General features: G+C 41.1%; 1 protein-coding gene across 3 annotated transcripts in view; it reads left to right on the forward strand.

Moving 5' to 3' along the window:
• Positions 1 to 16,096, forward strand: part of unc5a (unc-5 netrin receptor A) — a 143,558-nt gene that overhangs the window by 62,862 nt on the left and 64,600 nt on the right. For all 3 annotated transcript variants that reach the window (XM_017039469.2, XM_025063041.1, XM_025063042.1), the window contains exon 2: positions 2,278 to 2,493. In XM_017039469.2, coding sequence (XP_016894958.1) covers positions 2,278 to 2,493 — 216 coding nt within the window. The remainder of the gene's footprint in view (positions 1 to 2,277; positions 2,494 to 16,096) is intronic.

Genomic DNA, 16,096 nt, shown 5'->3' on the forward strand with positions numbered 1-16,096 from the left:
GTGTACACACGCGCACAAACACAAATTGGAAACATCGTCAAAAAGTTAAGGTCAGGCTTTGAATGTGACCCGTGCAAATGAGGAGCCGGCGGCAAAGTTAACGACATCAAGAGTTCATCGGAACGGTTCTCGGAACTCGTCAGGTGTCTCGGGTGGCCCGGGCTTGGCTCTCGGTTTCAACGTTTCCCGTTCTCTCAGAGATGATTAACCTGGCAGGTGTGGGGTGAGTCTCGCCCACTGCTTTTACCGAACCGTCCTCTTCAACCTGCGGGGATAACGGCGGGTCAGCACGGCCAGTTAATAACCGCGGTCACGGAGCTGGAGGCCGGCCTATTTGAGGGAGCTGCCATCATTAGGACCAACATGCTTAGTCTCAAATATCCTGACCTATTGGTCCCACACTGTTTATTAGCAAAGTTTGCTCTCTTCGTTAGAGCAATTAAACTCACTTTTCATGATGAACCGTGGCCTTCCCCACAACAGAGAGGGATTGGGAAAATGCTTTTTTACCGACACAGTAAATAACGTCGGCCGCTGCTTTGTCCTGAATTGGGAGCTGCCGCGTTAATGACATTTTCTTCTGGAGAAATGTATTACAATAATAAAGTGTTCTTGGAAAATAGAGGGAGTATTGGGGGGGGGGGACGTGTCAGCGGGTGATGTATGTCGTTCATTGGACACAGAACATTTAGTTTTCATTAAGAGTTAAACATGTACGCAAAACATTAATGGGGTTGAGGGAAGGCAGCAGTCATGTGCATCACTGTACGTCATCCTGATGAATTAGCAGCCGTGGAAAAAAAGGGGGAAAAAAGAGAGAAATATTTTTATAGTGAACGGTGGGGGAGGAATCGACAGATAACGTCTGTATTCAACGGATGACGTTTGTAACACAATGCAATATAATCCCTGACCTGGACATGAGCAGGATGAGAGGACGAACAAAGGCCGGGGTGATGGAGGAGAGGCAGCTGCAGGAGAGAAAGGTCAGAGCCAGTGTTGCCGTTTCATTAAGAGCGATGTGGACTCCCGTCCTCTCCTGCTGCAGACGGAGTGACAGAGAAGTCTTTTAATGCCTGGTCTGTCAGTCATAGTGGATCCGGTGCAGTAAATTAATATTACTCTCCTTTTAAAGAGGTTTTATTTTGGGATTTACCGGTTCTCCCCTCTGAGTGCCGGTGGTGTAAAAAGGTTGTTTGGCTGTTTTTCTTTGCTCTCTTCTCTGTCCTCGCACTTTTCCTCGCACAAGGCTAAAATGTTCTGAAAACTGTTTGCAGTGGAAGTGAGTAGGCTGTGTCATAAAGCAAGAGTGAAGAGTGGAGAAAAGAAAACCTTAAAAGTGTACAGGTGACAAATGCATCAGCACAAAAGTGTGTCTGCTCTCCGTCCTCAACCAATAAACACTGTGTCCGGAGAGATTTAGTTAGACTGTATGGTCTGAGAGTGAGATGGTTTTGGGTTTGACCTTCTGTGAGGATGTCGATCATCTCTACTTCCTCTCTCTCTCTCTCTCTCTCTTTGGCTTAATGCTGTTAGAGTTGGAGTCCAGGCGGTGGAGGCATTTAACACAGCGTGTAGGGGACTGCAGACGCTGAGATGGAATTTATGGCTGCAAGTCCATCAGCATTGATGTTAAAGAGCTGTGATTAAGAGCGAGAGTAAAAACATGGACCTCACTGTTGATGGCTGCCAGCTCTGCACCGTACAGCTCCGTCTGTCTCTCTCACACTCTCTCTCTCTCTCTTTCTTTCTCCCTCTCTCTGTCCATCTGTCTTTCTTTATCCGACTCTCATTAGCATATGTAATGAAATGAAGAAGCTGAAACTCAACAAGGACATTGACTTTGCAGCAGACACCAGATGTCTGCTGCAGAGTGTACGATGCGATGAGCCGGGGTGATACGATACGATGCAATACGACACGATACGGTGCCGTACAAATACGAAACTGTAACTGTGTTAATAACAACAGCAATACTGACTCAAATGGTGCAGAGCAGCGCACATGATGACTAACAACCTAAGAGTTGATATTATTTTCAAGTTTTTTTTCAAGAAAGGGTTCAAATTTTTACAATTTTTGCCCCATCCTTCCACCAGGTGGCGCTCTAGGCAACTGCCTACATGGCCTGTGCCAAGAATGAGCTCTGCTTCTTCTTTTTGCTTCTTTTAAAAATCCTGCAGCACATTCATTTAGATGATGGTCTGCACCAACTTCTATCAAATTAATATTTGATCCAAACTGTGATTTAATAAAAATCTCTTTTATTCTCTCCAGGCTCTGAGCACACGGCCACAGCAGCACTACCTGCTGCGTTCTCGGACCTGTTACCTCACTTCCTGGTGGAGCCAGAGGACGAGTACATTGTTAAGAACAAGCCGGTGACACTGACCTGCCGCTCCACCCCGGCCACACAGATCTACTTCAAGTGCAACGGGGAGTGGGTTCATCAGGATGACCATTTAATTGAGCGAACCGTTGACCCAGCCACAGGTACACACACACACACACACACACAGCTACATGGACTATTTCCATCTTCATATTTCATCTCCGTCTCCACTGGCCTCCTGCCTTGTGTCTTTTCAGCTGAGAGCAGCCTTATTTTAACCTGTTTTGGATGTTTGCCACCGACGCGACATGTGATGCGAGACATTATGCAAAGTGTTAGTGTGCTGAAACTAAGGTTCGCAATTTTCCAGTGATTATTGTGCTCCATCGGGCTCTTGGCTCATCCTCCAGCCTATTTAGCTTGCCAGTCTCATAATAAGCACATTGGTTTCAGTCTCAGAAATCTTTCAATCACCTTGGAGACCTGTTTGTTTTTCTCGCTGTTATGCTGCAGTCCCCCGCCTCCGCCATCAGTGTCATAAACATGTATGACACTGATGTGGTGTGATTCAGCGGCAATCTGCAATCTTGAGCCACCCATTCACAGCCTGACGACTAATTGGGAAGGAGAAACGTGAGAATGACAGGTTTTTCCGTGGGATAATGGACACGGGCACGTACTCACACGTACACAGACGGGGGAAAAAATGATATTTGTACGAGCAAAAACATTAAACACAGCGCAGTGATCAAAAGTGGAAAAAAAAAACAGATAGTGTTTCTATAAAATGTCATGTTCAGAATTCTTTAAAATATAAACATTAACTATTAATCACAGGTCACTCGTGGGTAAAGATAAGAAATTCTTTGTTCATCACACAGTGGGGAAATTCATAAAACATTTTTACTTCATAATAATTCACTTTTATCACAATTAGTCACGATTAATCACAATTAATCATGATTAATTGAATTAAATTAAAATTTATAATTATTGAAAAGGTTTTTAATGCATATTTCTAAAGCAAAAATACAACTCACAACATGTCTGTATATGTTTGTGACGAATCTAAATAAATAAATTATTAATATGAAAAATATGCAAAAGTATAACTTATATCCACGTAAATGGCTGTAATAGCTGCTGTATCTGTTCATGTATACTGTAACAACAGCAGCTAGGTCAAATACACGGCAGGTTATGATGTGAGAAATACATTTAAAAAGGGGGGTGGGGGGGGTCATCTACTGACTGTAACTGACAAAGTAACAGCATTTGAAATTCCTCCAACGCTTTTCCTCCAACTCATCAGACAGGTATAGATAACAGCTATATTAAACAGTAGGGATTTTTTTTTTAGCTTCTTAATCAAAGCCCTGGCAGCACTGCAGGGTGGATCTGTTTCTGTTGGAGGTCATATAAACACAAACATCCTCCCAGGCGTTCCAGGGATTTTGAAATGGTCTTTGTTCTTGTCCAACTCTGACTCTGAGTTCGACTGAGACACAGTGACTTCTTCTTGAAGCTGCAGCTCCTCTGGTTCGCAGCCGGTTCCCTGTGCTAGTCTAACATGGGGCCCTGTTTCCTCCGACTCCGGTTCGTGTCACTATTCTTGGCACACGGGCTGCTGACGGCAGACGGAGGAAGGACTGAATAATATTAATATTAATAATAATAATAATAATGCACCGTGTCAACATCATGTCATGTCTCAACCTCACCGCCACTCGCACGCTGCGGTTTGATGTGTTTACATCGTGTCATTGGCACAGATTTGGATACGGCAGCTGTCGTCTGTGAGTGAAGCTACTGTGAAGCACGGCAAAAAAAAAAGAAAAAGAAATCAGAAGTTTTTGTTTTAAGAATAGAAAACAAACAAAGACGGCACGCAAAAAAGATTTTGGATCTGCGAGACATATGGATGACAAGGTTGTCATTGTCTTATGTCACAGAAAAAATTATGACGAAAGAAGGAATGCCAAAAAATGCAGTATTGGATATCAGCGATCGTAGAGTACACAGTACTCGTCTGGTCTGAAAGTGTTACAAAAACCTGTTAGCATCTGTAGTAAAAGCATTCTGTTTTTGTGCTATATATGTATGTACGTAAAAAGGGTTACACTCCCAGGAACGCTTCTTTATGGAATGTCATGTAAACAAGAAACCTGGATTCTGGAAGTGGGGCAGGAGATTAGAGGAATCTGGATTCCCCAGGTGAATAACAGCATCTCTGCCGGTCTCCAGGTTTCTGCGTAATACACACATGAGGAGACCTTATAAATAGGGAAATGCATATTATAATTTGTTAGATTTTTTTTTTTCTTTTAAAAACAACAACATCGCTGAAGAGATAGTAATCCCTGGAAACCTAAAGTTCAGGTCTGTGCACAGTGTAATACCAGCTTCCCCTGTGTGCCTGTCACAACACAGAACATTCGTGCTGTTGCACTTAAAATAGAAAAAGGACGTGCCTCCAAAAATAACATTAGCGATGGAGTTATCTGCCTCTGTGTGGAGCCACATGAACACAGCACACATAATAACACACACACACACACACACACACACCTTCATTTAACTGTTCAGTCTGGATTTTCTCAGTTGCATCACAGCCATGCAGTAGGTGGTGCTGTATATATCGAAACTGATTGACACGAAATTTAGAAAGTGTGTCTGGGAAATTTGATCATTGAATCTGAAAAGGGCGAACGACGGCCTCCACACAGAGGTTTGTCATCTTTGAATCAGGTGAAAAAAACAAAATAATATTAACAACAACGACAAAGACAACTTAAATCCGAAGACATAAAACTACCTTAATAACTAGTACTTTTTGTACTACAGTTAATATTGCTACTACTAAAACTACTGAACTAATAATAATAATAATTTTACTTTACTTCTTATTTAGTCGTCCACTTATTCTGTACCAACAAATTAAACAACAACACATTTAACATAATAATAATTTCAATAATTAATTTTATTCTAATTTATTTATGTATGTTTTGTTATTAATTTAGGAACAACAATTATTATTGTGAAAATAGATGAGAGTAGGGAGAAGTTCTTCAGTTCATCTGGGTTGATGGTTTAATCTGATCTAATCCCAGCCAAAGCTGAGATTCAAAATCAAAGACAAGTCACTTGACCTTGAAGTGAATTCAGGTTGAACTGAATCAGAAAGAACCAAAGAACCACAGGTCTGGTCAAAAAAACTACGTCGAAGTAGATTTAAAGTAATCAATAACCATTTAGTCCAAAGGCCGTGAATATTGTGAATATTATTAATCATATGGTTTCTCTTTAATTAGATACATAAAAATGTAACTGCGTCAGAGGTGATACTTGACGTTGACATGGTGTCCTCCGTTACCTGCTGTTTATCGGAAAATTGCGCTGTCGATCCAACGAGGGTCTTCAAACCGCTAACAGGAAGAGACCGTGGTCCCTGTGATTAGGACCAGTTCTGTAACACGCGTTTGTCTCTGAAGCAAAAGCTGCTGTGACGGCCGTTAGAACCCCCGCAGCAGCGAGGGGGTCTTTGTTTTCCTCCCAACTCTGTGAAGTCCCAGCGGTCACTACGGCGGCCTGGCTGTGTTCTGCTGCTGTGTTTGATGAAGAATGTGTGCTACGTGGGGCTGTTCATTTATGAAGGACACACAGTTGTCCAGAGGAACGGCTGCTCCAAGGTACCAACATCGATCTCTCAAACACCTGTGCTGTTTAATGTCAGCGCTGCCCCGAGGAGTTTACTGAGGGTTCACTCTAATCCCCTCTCCTGCAAGAAAACATGTGAGGTATATATACGTGTGTGTGTGTGTGTGTGTGTGTGTGTGTGTGTCCGTGTCCTGTACAGACTTGTTTGTTCCTCTCACCCTGGTCGTCACAGTCACACCAGGCTACTCATACCTGTTGCCAAGCAACTAGGACTTCTGTCACAGTATAGGTTCCAGATATCAACTCACCGCCTTGAGGAGGAAGGAATGAAGAGTTAGGAAACACACTGAAGTTGACAAAAATTGATTGACAATTTATAACCAGCCTAACAGTGAAAAATCACCCTCACAAAGCAGTCGCTTTCTCCCAGAGAAATCTCCCAGGACTGGGTGTGGGTTTCCTCTCATGATTCGCCCTCAGCCAATCCCTGCTCTCGTTCACTGCTAACATATTCAAACTCGGGCTGACGAACAAAAGAGTTGAAGTGTAAATGGCAGTTTTTTTTTGTTTGTGAAATTAATCAGACCTAAATAAGACACATTTTAATTCCAGGGCTGTGCTCTGTATATCCAATAGTTCCACCGTCTCTCCAGTTGTCGTTGGTCTAGAATGATACTTGTGTTCGCGCCCTGTGGGTAAGAGTCGAGGTCGAACAGATGGATTTTGAAGTACAAATTACCATGTCAGCGCCCAGCATGTGTTTGCAGAGGTCAGACTTCAGGTCAGGCCTGCGTCAGACCAGTGTCACCGAGCGCAGGGCAGTAAATAAGTCTACAGCTGACGAGCTGACGGACCAAGTCGATTACGAAGGAACGTTGTTCAACAGGCCACAGCAATTTACAGAAGAAAATGTTGTTGTTTTGTTGTAATATTAAGGAATGTTGATTTGTCATGACTATTTATGATCATGATTAATCACGATTAGTTGTTATCAATTTGACTAATCACAGTTAGTTGTTATTTATCGTGACTTACTAGGATCATGATTAATCATGATTAATTCACAGATACTGTGATTATTCAGATTTAAAGCCCTAAATAGAAACCGAATCGTCACTGCATTCCCTCTACTGGACCACAGGCTTCATTTTCCCAGCGGGTGCGTTCGCCCTGATTGGTATTCTCATCAGAGGGCCTTGTTCCTTAGTTATGTTAATAACGACTCGAGCCTCGTCGTTAATTTTCTCATTCCAAATGGAAAACTAATAGGAATGGCATGTGGACACGTCGGGGAACAGAGGGGCTGCTGGGGATGATGCCCACCTTTATTTGGTTGTCCTTTGTTCAACATAATGGCCCTTCTGTCCTTCTTTCAGTAACGTACACCCAGTTTAATCAGCCATTAACGAGGAGACATCGCATCAAAGAAAAATGAGTAATTAATGTAACTCTAATCAACGCCTAACAAGTCGTCTCATGGATAAACAAACAGCGAGCCGTATTGTGCGAGGGCTCAGTCAGAAGGCACATTAAGCATTTCCTAACTTTGTCTAATTACCTTCGAAACTCTCGAGTTTCTGGATTTTTCTAACCCTTTCGAGCCACAAGAGTTAAAAGCAGCAATTAAAACACTTCAGCACAGAACTGATTCATTTATTTACCTTTCAGAAAAGCCTCATTAGGAATATAAATAGCCTCTTTGGTGACGGATGTAGGCAGCAGTTGTAATGTGTCACTGACAGAACACTTATAATGGATATCAGAACCAATTATGAACTATTTAATTATTAATGGCAACACTGAAAGAAAAATCAGGGAGCAGTTACTTCAAGTTCAGACGAGTTTGTAGAAATATAATCAACAGAATGCGAAGCGGAGACAACGCTGTGCGTCTTCGTTCACTAAGAATATAGACGTCGGAGAAATGGACCTTTCAGACAGCAGCCATAAAAATAGGACTTTTTACTTAGAAGTGAATGTCTTTATCAGACCGTAACAACAATGTAATGTCTGCAGACTTTTATACACAACTACTAAAGTACTTCTTTGCTGAAAAACATTACAAACTATTTGTGAAACCTTGAGCCTATACAATACACGGCGCTACTGGAAGTGATATCAGTTGATTGATTAGCTCAGAAGTGCAGAATCACTACAGTAATAAACATTTTGTGATTCAATAGCATTTAGCGCAGAGTAAAATAATAAAACTTAACAGAAGTTTCCATTTTTCTCGGCAGAAACCACGTTAGTAAAGATTGGAACACGCTGCACTGAGGGCTCCTTCCTTTGTGTGCAACATAAACTGAGAGTCACACCTAACTCTCCACGTCTCCTCTGATGAATGTCTGATAACCGACACAACCATAACAGCATTTCATCTCGCACTTTCATTCCCATCCCCAAAATGTGGAAGAAATCGATCACCAATTATATCCGTGCGAGGTTTCATAGGAATATCAAACGGAGAAATGGACTGGGCCCCTGCAGCCGGGGCTGTAATCAATAATCTTTTCACCTTCATGCTGAAGATCCAGGTTGAAGTCCAGTCAGGAACGTGGCTGTTTCACACAGAAATTGGTCCTTTGTAGCTGAAACAATGATCAGTGAACTCCGTGTCTGTGGTTTGGAGAACGTCAAACCGTGACTTGGCGGGGTTTGGGTTCATACAGAGCTGACATTCAGAGAAACTGACTTGTCAGTAATCAGGTCTGTGTTTGAGGCGATTCTGTGCGAGAAAGCTGCTCCACCTGAGGCAGCGTACGGTACTGCATTGTATCATTGAGGCCTGCAGTTAGATACAGCTTAAAGACTTACATCTCTAGATACAGGGACTAAACATCAGTACTTTATTATTTACCTCCTCTGGCGCAGGCTTCACTTTCGTGAAATAATACAAATAATTAAATTTCACAGTCTCCACTGGAAGACAATCCATTTTAATGAGTAAACAGCAAAATAATAAACAGTGTATGTATTAATATATATAATAATATTTTTTTTTCTGTTTATTTTTTTTTAATGCAACATGTTAGAGATGGTATTCTACATGAAAAAAGAAAGAAGTAAAATAATTATTTACAAAGATAGTAAAGTCACCTGCAGTGGTGCACGTTAGTATGCAAATGTTAGTATTGTATTTTCAACAATATGTAAGTCGCACTTTTTTTTCATTCTTTGGCTGCGTTTGAGACTTATACTCGGATGCAATATAATCAAATATATAATTGGTCATGTTTGTTATTTCCACACTGACGGCCCCTAGAGGGCACTCTTGGCTTGTGTACTGTGTATCTGCTACTCCTGTGATTTATACTATGATTTCCTGCGATTTATACTCCAGAGCGACTTATAGTCCGAAAAAATACATTAGTGACTTCTCATAGACATGAAAGTATGAGAAAAATGAACAAATAGGAATTCACCATTTAATTCTTAACACCTAATAATCAGTGTTTTCCTCAGAGAATTATTTTTTTGTAGAATTTTTGCTGACGTCTTTGGCACCAGGTCAAAACTTGATTCTTTTCCAGCTCCTTGTTAAGTGAAATTAGAAAATTTGTCAAAGCTTTCAGAGACACACCTGAGTATCGTGCTTTTTAACATTCTTCAGTTATTAGTATCAGACACCTTTTAAGACTTTTCGACCGAGCCTTGTAGAGTCGTTGTTGTAAAGCCTGTCCTTCAGCCCGAGCCAAGGGTTTTAGATCCAGCTGCTTAAAAAAAAAACATCCCTGTGAAACACACTTAAGCTCGTGTTGAATTAGGAAGGGAACAGAGCCAAAATCTCATATGCAAATCATTTACCACGGTGACCCATGAAGAAGGGAGCGTCTGACAGTGTGGATGAGATTCCATCACTCTCTCCGTGTCATATGGGACAGAAGCTGCAGCTGTCGATTTTTGTTGGGATCGATTCATCTGTTGATTATTGTCTAAGTTTTTTGGACTGTAAGTCGCTAATAAGTGGATCTTACTAATAAGATCTTAGTAGAAGGTTGCCGATTTGAATCCTGGCTTGATTTTTCTTCTGTTAAGAAAATTTCAACTTTACTCTCTGTGGTGGTAAAACAGGATGAAATACTTTTCTAAACTTTTTTTAATGATTACATACTGGAAGACACATTATTGCAAAGATACAACGGATGATGACAGACATATACGTCGTGACTCGGCTGCGTGTTCTTCCGCCTACAGAGAAAGAAAAGGAGACAGAGTTAGCCGTCTCAGAAGCTTCTTTGAACGTAGGAAAGAAAAGATGTCACAATTTGTCCTTCCTCTCCCGGTATCAGAGAGGGATATCGATCCATCCCTGGGTCTATCGGTTCTCATTACCTGCCCTCAGTAACTTATCTCAATTGTTATGGCTGCTGCTGCCTCTGAAGCCTTAACCAGCCCTGTGTCTTCCCCAGGTCACCCTTTATAGAGCGGGGGATACAGAGATGTCTGCTGAGTCCTAATAAAGACACATCCCCCCCACAGAACAAATCAATGCTGACAGTGTGTTTGCATAGATTAGGCCATTCTCGCACACTCTGATTTCTCATCAGACACATGATGAGCTGAAGGGAGATTGGCATTTGAGAGAAGGACTATTGTATAGGCAAGACTGATTTGATTTTGTTTGCATTTCATCCACCAGCGCTGATGGAAATGATTTTGATCCACGCGTCACAAGTGCAGCAGAGACTCTCAGGTGGAGGAAAAAAAATAAATAAAAAAAAACCTCTGCATTTCACATTCGGTAATATAATAAACCTCTGCCAACTGCCTTATAAAATGGAAATGAAGTGCATTTTCTCTGTTGATTCGACCGGATGCTTACAAGACAGGCAAAAATGAAAGGCTAAGAGGATGGAGAAAATAAGCAGATGCTCTGGAGCGGAACAATTACAAAATATACATGAATGCTCCAAAATGCAATCTTCTCAACTTCCATGTCATCTTAAACTCCTGCATATAATATCAATATATATGTAACCTGTGGGTTATCAGTGCCGGCGCCTGTCCTCTGTCAGTCTCTCATGGAAATCTAAATGCCTTCAGTGACGTTGTCTGTAAATCCTTTAAACCCATCCGTCACTTTCTGAATAGAACTAATCATAAATAATGGCAGACTCACGCCTGCTGACCGGCAAAAATTCATTTGTGTAAAATATGTATTTTCTGATTGACTAGATCCCAGAATGTAATGTGACGACATATTTAATTTCTGATCCGAAGGGGAGATAAGCTCAGCTCAGCTGAAATAATCTCTAACCTTTGATTTAATAGCTGGAGACTCATCCCTGGTATTACAGCAGCCAATCAGCTGCCTCGTACCAGTGTCCTTCTACTCTCCCTGTCTTTCGCCCGGATCTGCTGGGTTTTTTTTAACTTCTGATCTTTGTTTGTGAGCACGGACGTTTAGTGTTTTGGAAATAAAATAAAGACGGTTTCATGTTGTAAATAGCCTGAAGCTGCCGTTAGGACGTGCTCATTATATTACCATGACATCACATGACGTCATGGCTGTTCATAATCACTTTAGAAACTTGACCCTGTTGAAGGTCATCAATGACGTTGGCCTCAGACTGTACACTGGGGAAGAAAATGTCAAATACCAAAATGAATCCAACTTCAGAAAAGATCGTCAATGAGTTCAGCACTTAGGAGCAAAAATGACATCAGATGTTTATTGATAAACGAAGTGCTGCCACATGGGTTATAAAAAACTGACAATAATTATAGTAATATTTAGGTTGTCTGGACTGTGGTCAAATCTACATCTCAAAATGTCTTCTCCTCCAGTCAACATTTAAAAACTGTGATATGACGGTCATTATTTTGTAAATAGAAAATACATATTTCTCAGTTTTCATATCGACCATGAAGAGTAGATAATTATGGGTCTGTATCCGCCCCGCAGGTTGAGACACATTAGGAAGTTCATTATTTTGGGGTAGAGATATAAAAAGTAACTGATAGACTTTTATTGTGTGCGTTCTGGTCTGGAACCGCGGTGGCAATAATGAAGTTATTGCTTAACGTACACAGCGGAAACCTCAGGATAACATTTAAAAAACAGTACGATATTGTTGCGATGTCATTCCATAAAAATGCTAACGGCTGCTTTATTGTCATTTGTTTTGGAAATGGAAGTAGATCCAGGGTAGCCTTCCTAATGGCACTTGAGCCACAGCACAGTGATTAAACATGATCTTTAATGGAATATTGAAGAACGGCTCTGCTGCTGCTGCTGCAATTTAAGCAGAACCTGATAGGCCCGCCGTCCAGGCTCTAATGAACAGAAGGAAACAGGAGAGTCAGTGGGGAAGAGGACGACACTGTCCTAAATGAAGGCAGTGGCCTCGTACCACCTGCTGAGCATCGATCAGTCGTCAGGGCGACTAATTGATAATGCACTCTAAGCTGAGACCCCAGAACGGGGCTTGTGTTTCATTCTGTCCTTGATTGCAGGACGGATGCAGAAGAATTTGGCCATGAAACACGGGGAAAAAACAGATGGCAAGGTGAATTGTTCCCGTGACACATCTGTCTACGTGTTCTATTAGGCTTCACTGGCAGGTCAGCCTAATGTCTCTGTGTGTGTGTGTGTGTTTTCCTCTTTGTGTGGAGGCAAATCTTTCTCAAAACAAAGCAACAAACCTCAGAGCGAGGAGGGCGAGTGGATTTAACTGAAGGCTGTGTTCGCCTGGCTTTGGTTTGTTTGGAGCAGCGAGAGCAGTGGAGGGGAGCGGAATTAAACACCGACCAGCTGTGCTGATTGATCCCACAGACAGACTCGCACAAAGACGCCACCTCTCTGTGACTCTGAGGTTTCTTTCTTTTCGAGTCATATTCTGATGTAGAAAACAGAAAGGTGCACGGGAATAATACATCTCCAAATTAACGGCAATTAGTGGAGTGAAAATGGGGAGAAAATAAACAAATTGTCAGACAACACCATCGGCAGTCTGATCACACACACACTTTTGTCCTCCCTGCAAAACATATCCGTCAGCCTCACATTTCACCTTCTCCAAAGTAATTTTGTATTTGTCACTTTCACAAAAGCTGTGCCCTTGCTGCTTTTTGAAAAACATTCAAACATTTTAATGGCTCTTTCTTTCTGAAGAGTGAAGGTTGTTTACCACACAGACGCTGGTAAAGAATGCAATGATATCAGTAAAGCCCGTCCGCACTTACGTTAGTCCAGAGCATGTCAGCTTGGTCAGTTTTTTTTTTACGTGATAACAAAGAGCTGTTTTGTTGTTTTGTTTCTCTTTCATTTCTAAGGCTTATTTAATGTCATTCCTCACAGCGCGCCAGTTAGGTGCACACTTTTCTAACTGATGCTCTGATACGAGAGACTTTTAAACTAGAGTAAACGAGATCAATCAGTTAATGAATCAATAAAATCTATCTTCATTTATTAAATAAATATTCTGTCTTATGTAAGGGTTATATAAGATAAAAAAAAAGCTTCAATTTTGAAATGTTGTCCAGAAAAGACCTTAGCTTTGTCCTCAGACTTATATAAAGTATGCGCTTCCTATGTGGTAATTATGTGGTAATTATAGTTCACCTGAATTAAAGCAGTCTGTGTGCTGCAGAACAATGCAGTTCCTGCGTTACCAAGGCCACTTGTAAAAGCCCTTATGGTGAGCAGATACAGGCCCAAGTTTTAAATGTGCTCGTTTCCCAGAATGCCCTATTCTTACCCGGTGGAACGGCCTCATTGGCTTTTTATATTTTGTTCATAGGCAATTAACTTTTGTTTTTCGCTTCTGATTTTTACTTTTTAAGCTTGCCATGGAAATGAAGCCTGTGAGTGTTGTGCTCACAGAGGGAGACGGCGTGGGAGTTGTGGTGTCAGTCAACACCTGCTCTGCTCAAATTTGTTTTAAAAAGTGCAGGGGTAGGGGGGCTGGCGGGGGTATCAGGAGGAAGCTGACAGCTAAATAGTCCTGATGGAGGCCTGTGATAGGCAGAGCAGCTCGGCGGCTGACAGTTAATGCTTTGTGTGTTCAGCCCCAAGGAAAGTTGCAGCGTAACTATTTTACAAACTCTGCCAACAAACATCAGCTCAACGTTCTTCGTGCTTCTCACTGGAAAGTGTGGGAAATCCAGGGAATGGAACGTGACTTTGGTAGAAAAGACTGTGATATTTTTATTTTAGTCACCGAGGGGATGGAAAGGTAAAACGTTTAAGTTTTAGAGTTTGCAAAAGATTTGGTTTTTTTTTTCAAAAAAGGAAAAAAAAAAAAATTAAACACTTAAAAATCTAATGATGAGTTCATTAGCATGGATGACATCAGCTCTCAGTGAAAATAGAAGTGGAGCTAGTGCAAGTGAGGTTAGGGGATTAGCAGCACTAGCTTAGCCTAGCTCCAGGAGAGACCGACTACTGTAAGTAACAAATCTTCATATAAAACATTAACATATTTTCAGCTTCTTTTTCAACCCCTCAATCTTTTTAGGGGTTGAATGGAAGTAAATTGAAAGCAAGTGAAGATGTTTACTGTGAAGTACTTTTCACAAGGAAGAACTTAAAAAAGATAAGGAGAAGTAAAGCCAGGGAGCTAGCAGCACTAGCCTAGCCTAGCCTAGCTGTGGGATAGATGTAGATAGATGGAATTAATCTTGAATTTAAACAGTTTTTTAAATTCTCAATTTCATGTTATATTGCTTACTCCTTTTTGGGGTTTTAGGGTTAGTATTTCAGTATGTAGTAGGTGGGTTAAGTAAGTTTTTTTTTTACCGTTTAAAGTCCTTTTCACCAAAGAGGAAAAAGAAGTTTAGCCTAACATAAACAGTACATTTTACAGGTAAAGAGCATAAAGTGCTTATACTATTATAAAATATTATATCTTTTTTTCTAATCTAAGTAACAAACAGCAACTAAGACATTGAGACATAAAAACAGACAAATATAAAGAATAGAAAGTCTCATGTGAAACCCTGTTAAATTAAAAGGTTATTGATTTGTTATGTTGAAGAAGGAACAGAAATAAGGTGCAACCAGGTGAGCTGCTCATTTCTCTTCCTAAAGTTTCTTAATCTGTAGCCAACGTGTTTTTTCTTTCTAGAAACTTCTGCTCACTTTGCATCAGTACCTGGTGCATGTAAGTGACAGGTTGAAAAACAGTCAGGCGGAGCAACACTAAGTTTTAGAAAAAAGAAACGGCAGCTAAATGTGTTTCAATCCCGAGTCAATTGTCAGCTCCTCCACTGGTTCAGCTCCTCCTGGAGGCAGCTGTGTGTGGTGGATGTGGAAACCACTCACAGAAAGAGAAGGAAATGCATTCGGTGCACGTGGCTGAGGATCTTTTTGATCGGAGCAGGTTCCCACTGAAGCATGCTGACAATAACAAAAGCAGCAGTCCTCCTCTGGAAGCCATCAGCAGCAACCTTAAGAACTTCATGTTGTTCACTTTAATAATTCATCCATTTGTGTGTGGTTTTTTTTTTGTTTTGTTTTTTGCTGCATATGTTTCATTCTTTCCGTCTGGAGAGAGAAGAAAATGTTCTCCCACAGTTCTGCTCCTCTGTGCGGTACTCAACTCAGTCCCATTCAAAGATGGTGAAATGTTGCCGTGTGTTTAGTAAATATTTATTGATTGCAGCCTCTTGTGTGGCCATTCGCTGTTTATTTCTGTCCCATCTGGAGCTAAATGGTATCATTTGGAACTTTGGAACTGTACTAACGCATTTTTGTGTCAAAATCAATGACTGCATGGTCAAGATTATGGCCGTCCAATCAATGCCAGGGTAAAAAATGTTCCTGGAATATCCATATTTTTTCATGTTTTCCACTAAAATGTTGACTTTTTTTTTCCTCCTTCCTCTGTCACTTCAAAGCACTTTTCATCTCCCCCTTCCACACCTGGACATGTTATTCCAATACCACCTCCCTGCAGCTTTTACCTGTGATTACAAACCATGCTCGAGGGTCTGCTGTGTACTTTCACTCCTTTGGTGCAATTCTCAGTGTCAGGTTATTTATAAAGTCCACAATTCTCTTTTTTGCATCTACTCTATTAAAATTTAATGCAGTCACTTTTAAACAAAGGAATAAATATTTAAAGGCATGGTCCCTGTTCACTTTCCAGCATTGTGTAC

The sequence above is a fragment of the Cynoglossus semilaevis genome, chromosome 15 (genome assembly GCF_000523025.1).
Source record: "Cynoglossus semilaevis isolate Cse_v1.0 chromosome 15, Cse_v1.0, whole genome shotgun sequence".
NCBI classification, from domain to species: domain Eukaryota; kingdom Metazoa; phylum Chordata; class Actinopteri; order Pleuronectiformes; family Cynoglossidae; genus Cynoglossus; species Cynoglossus semilaevis.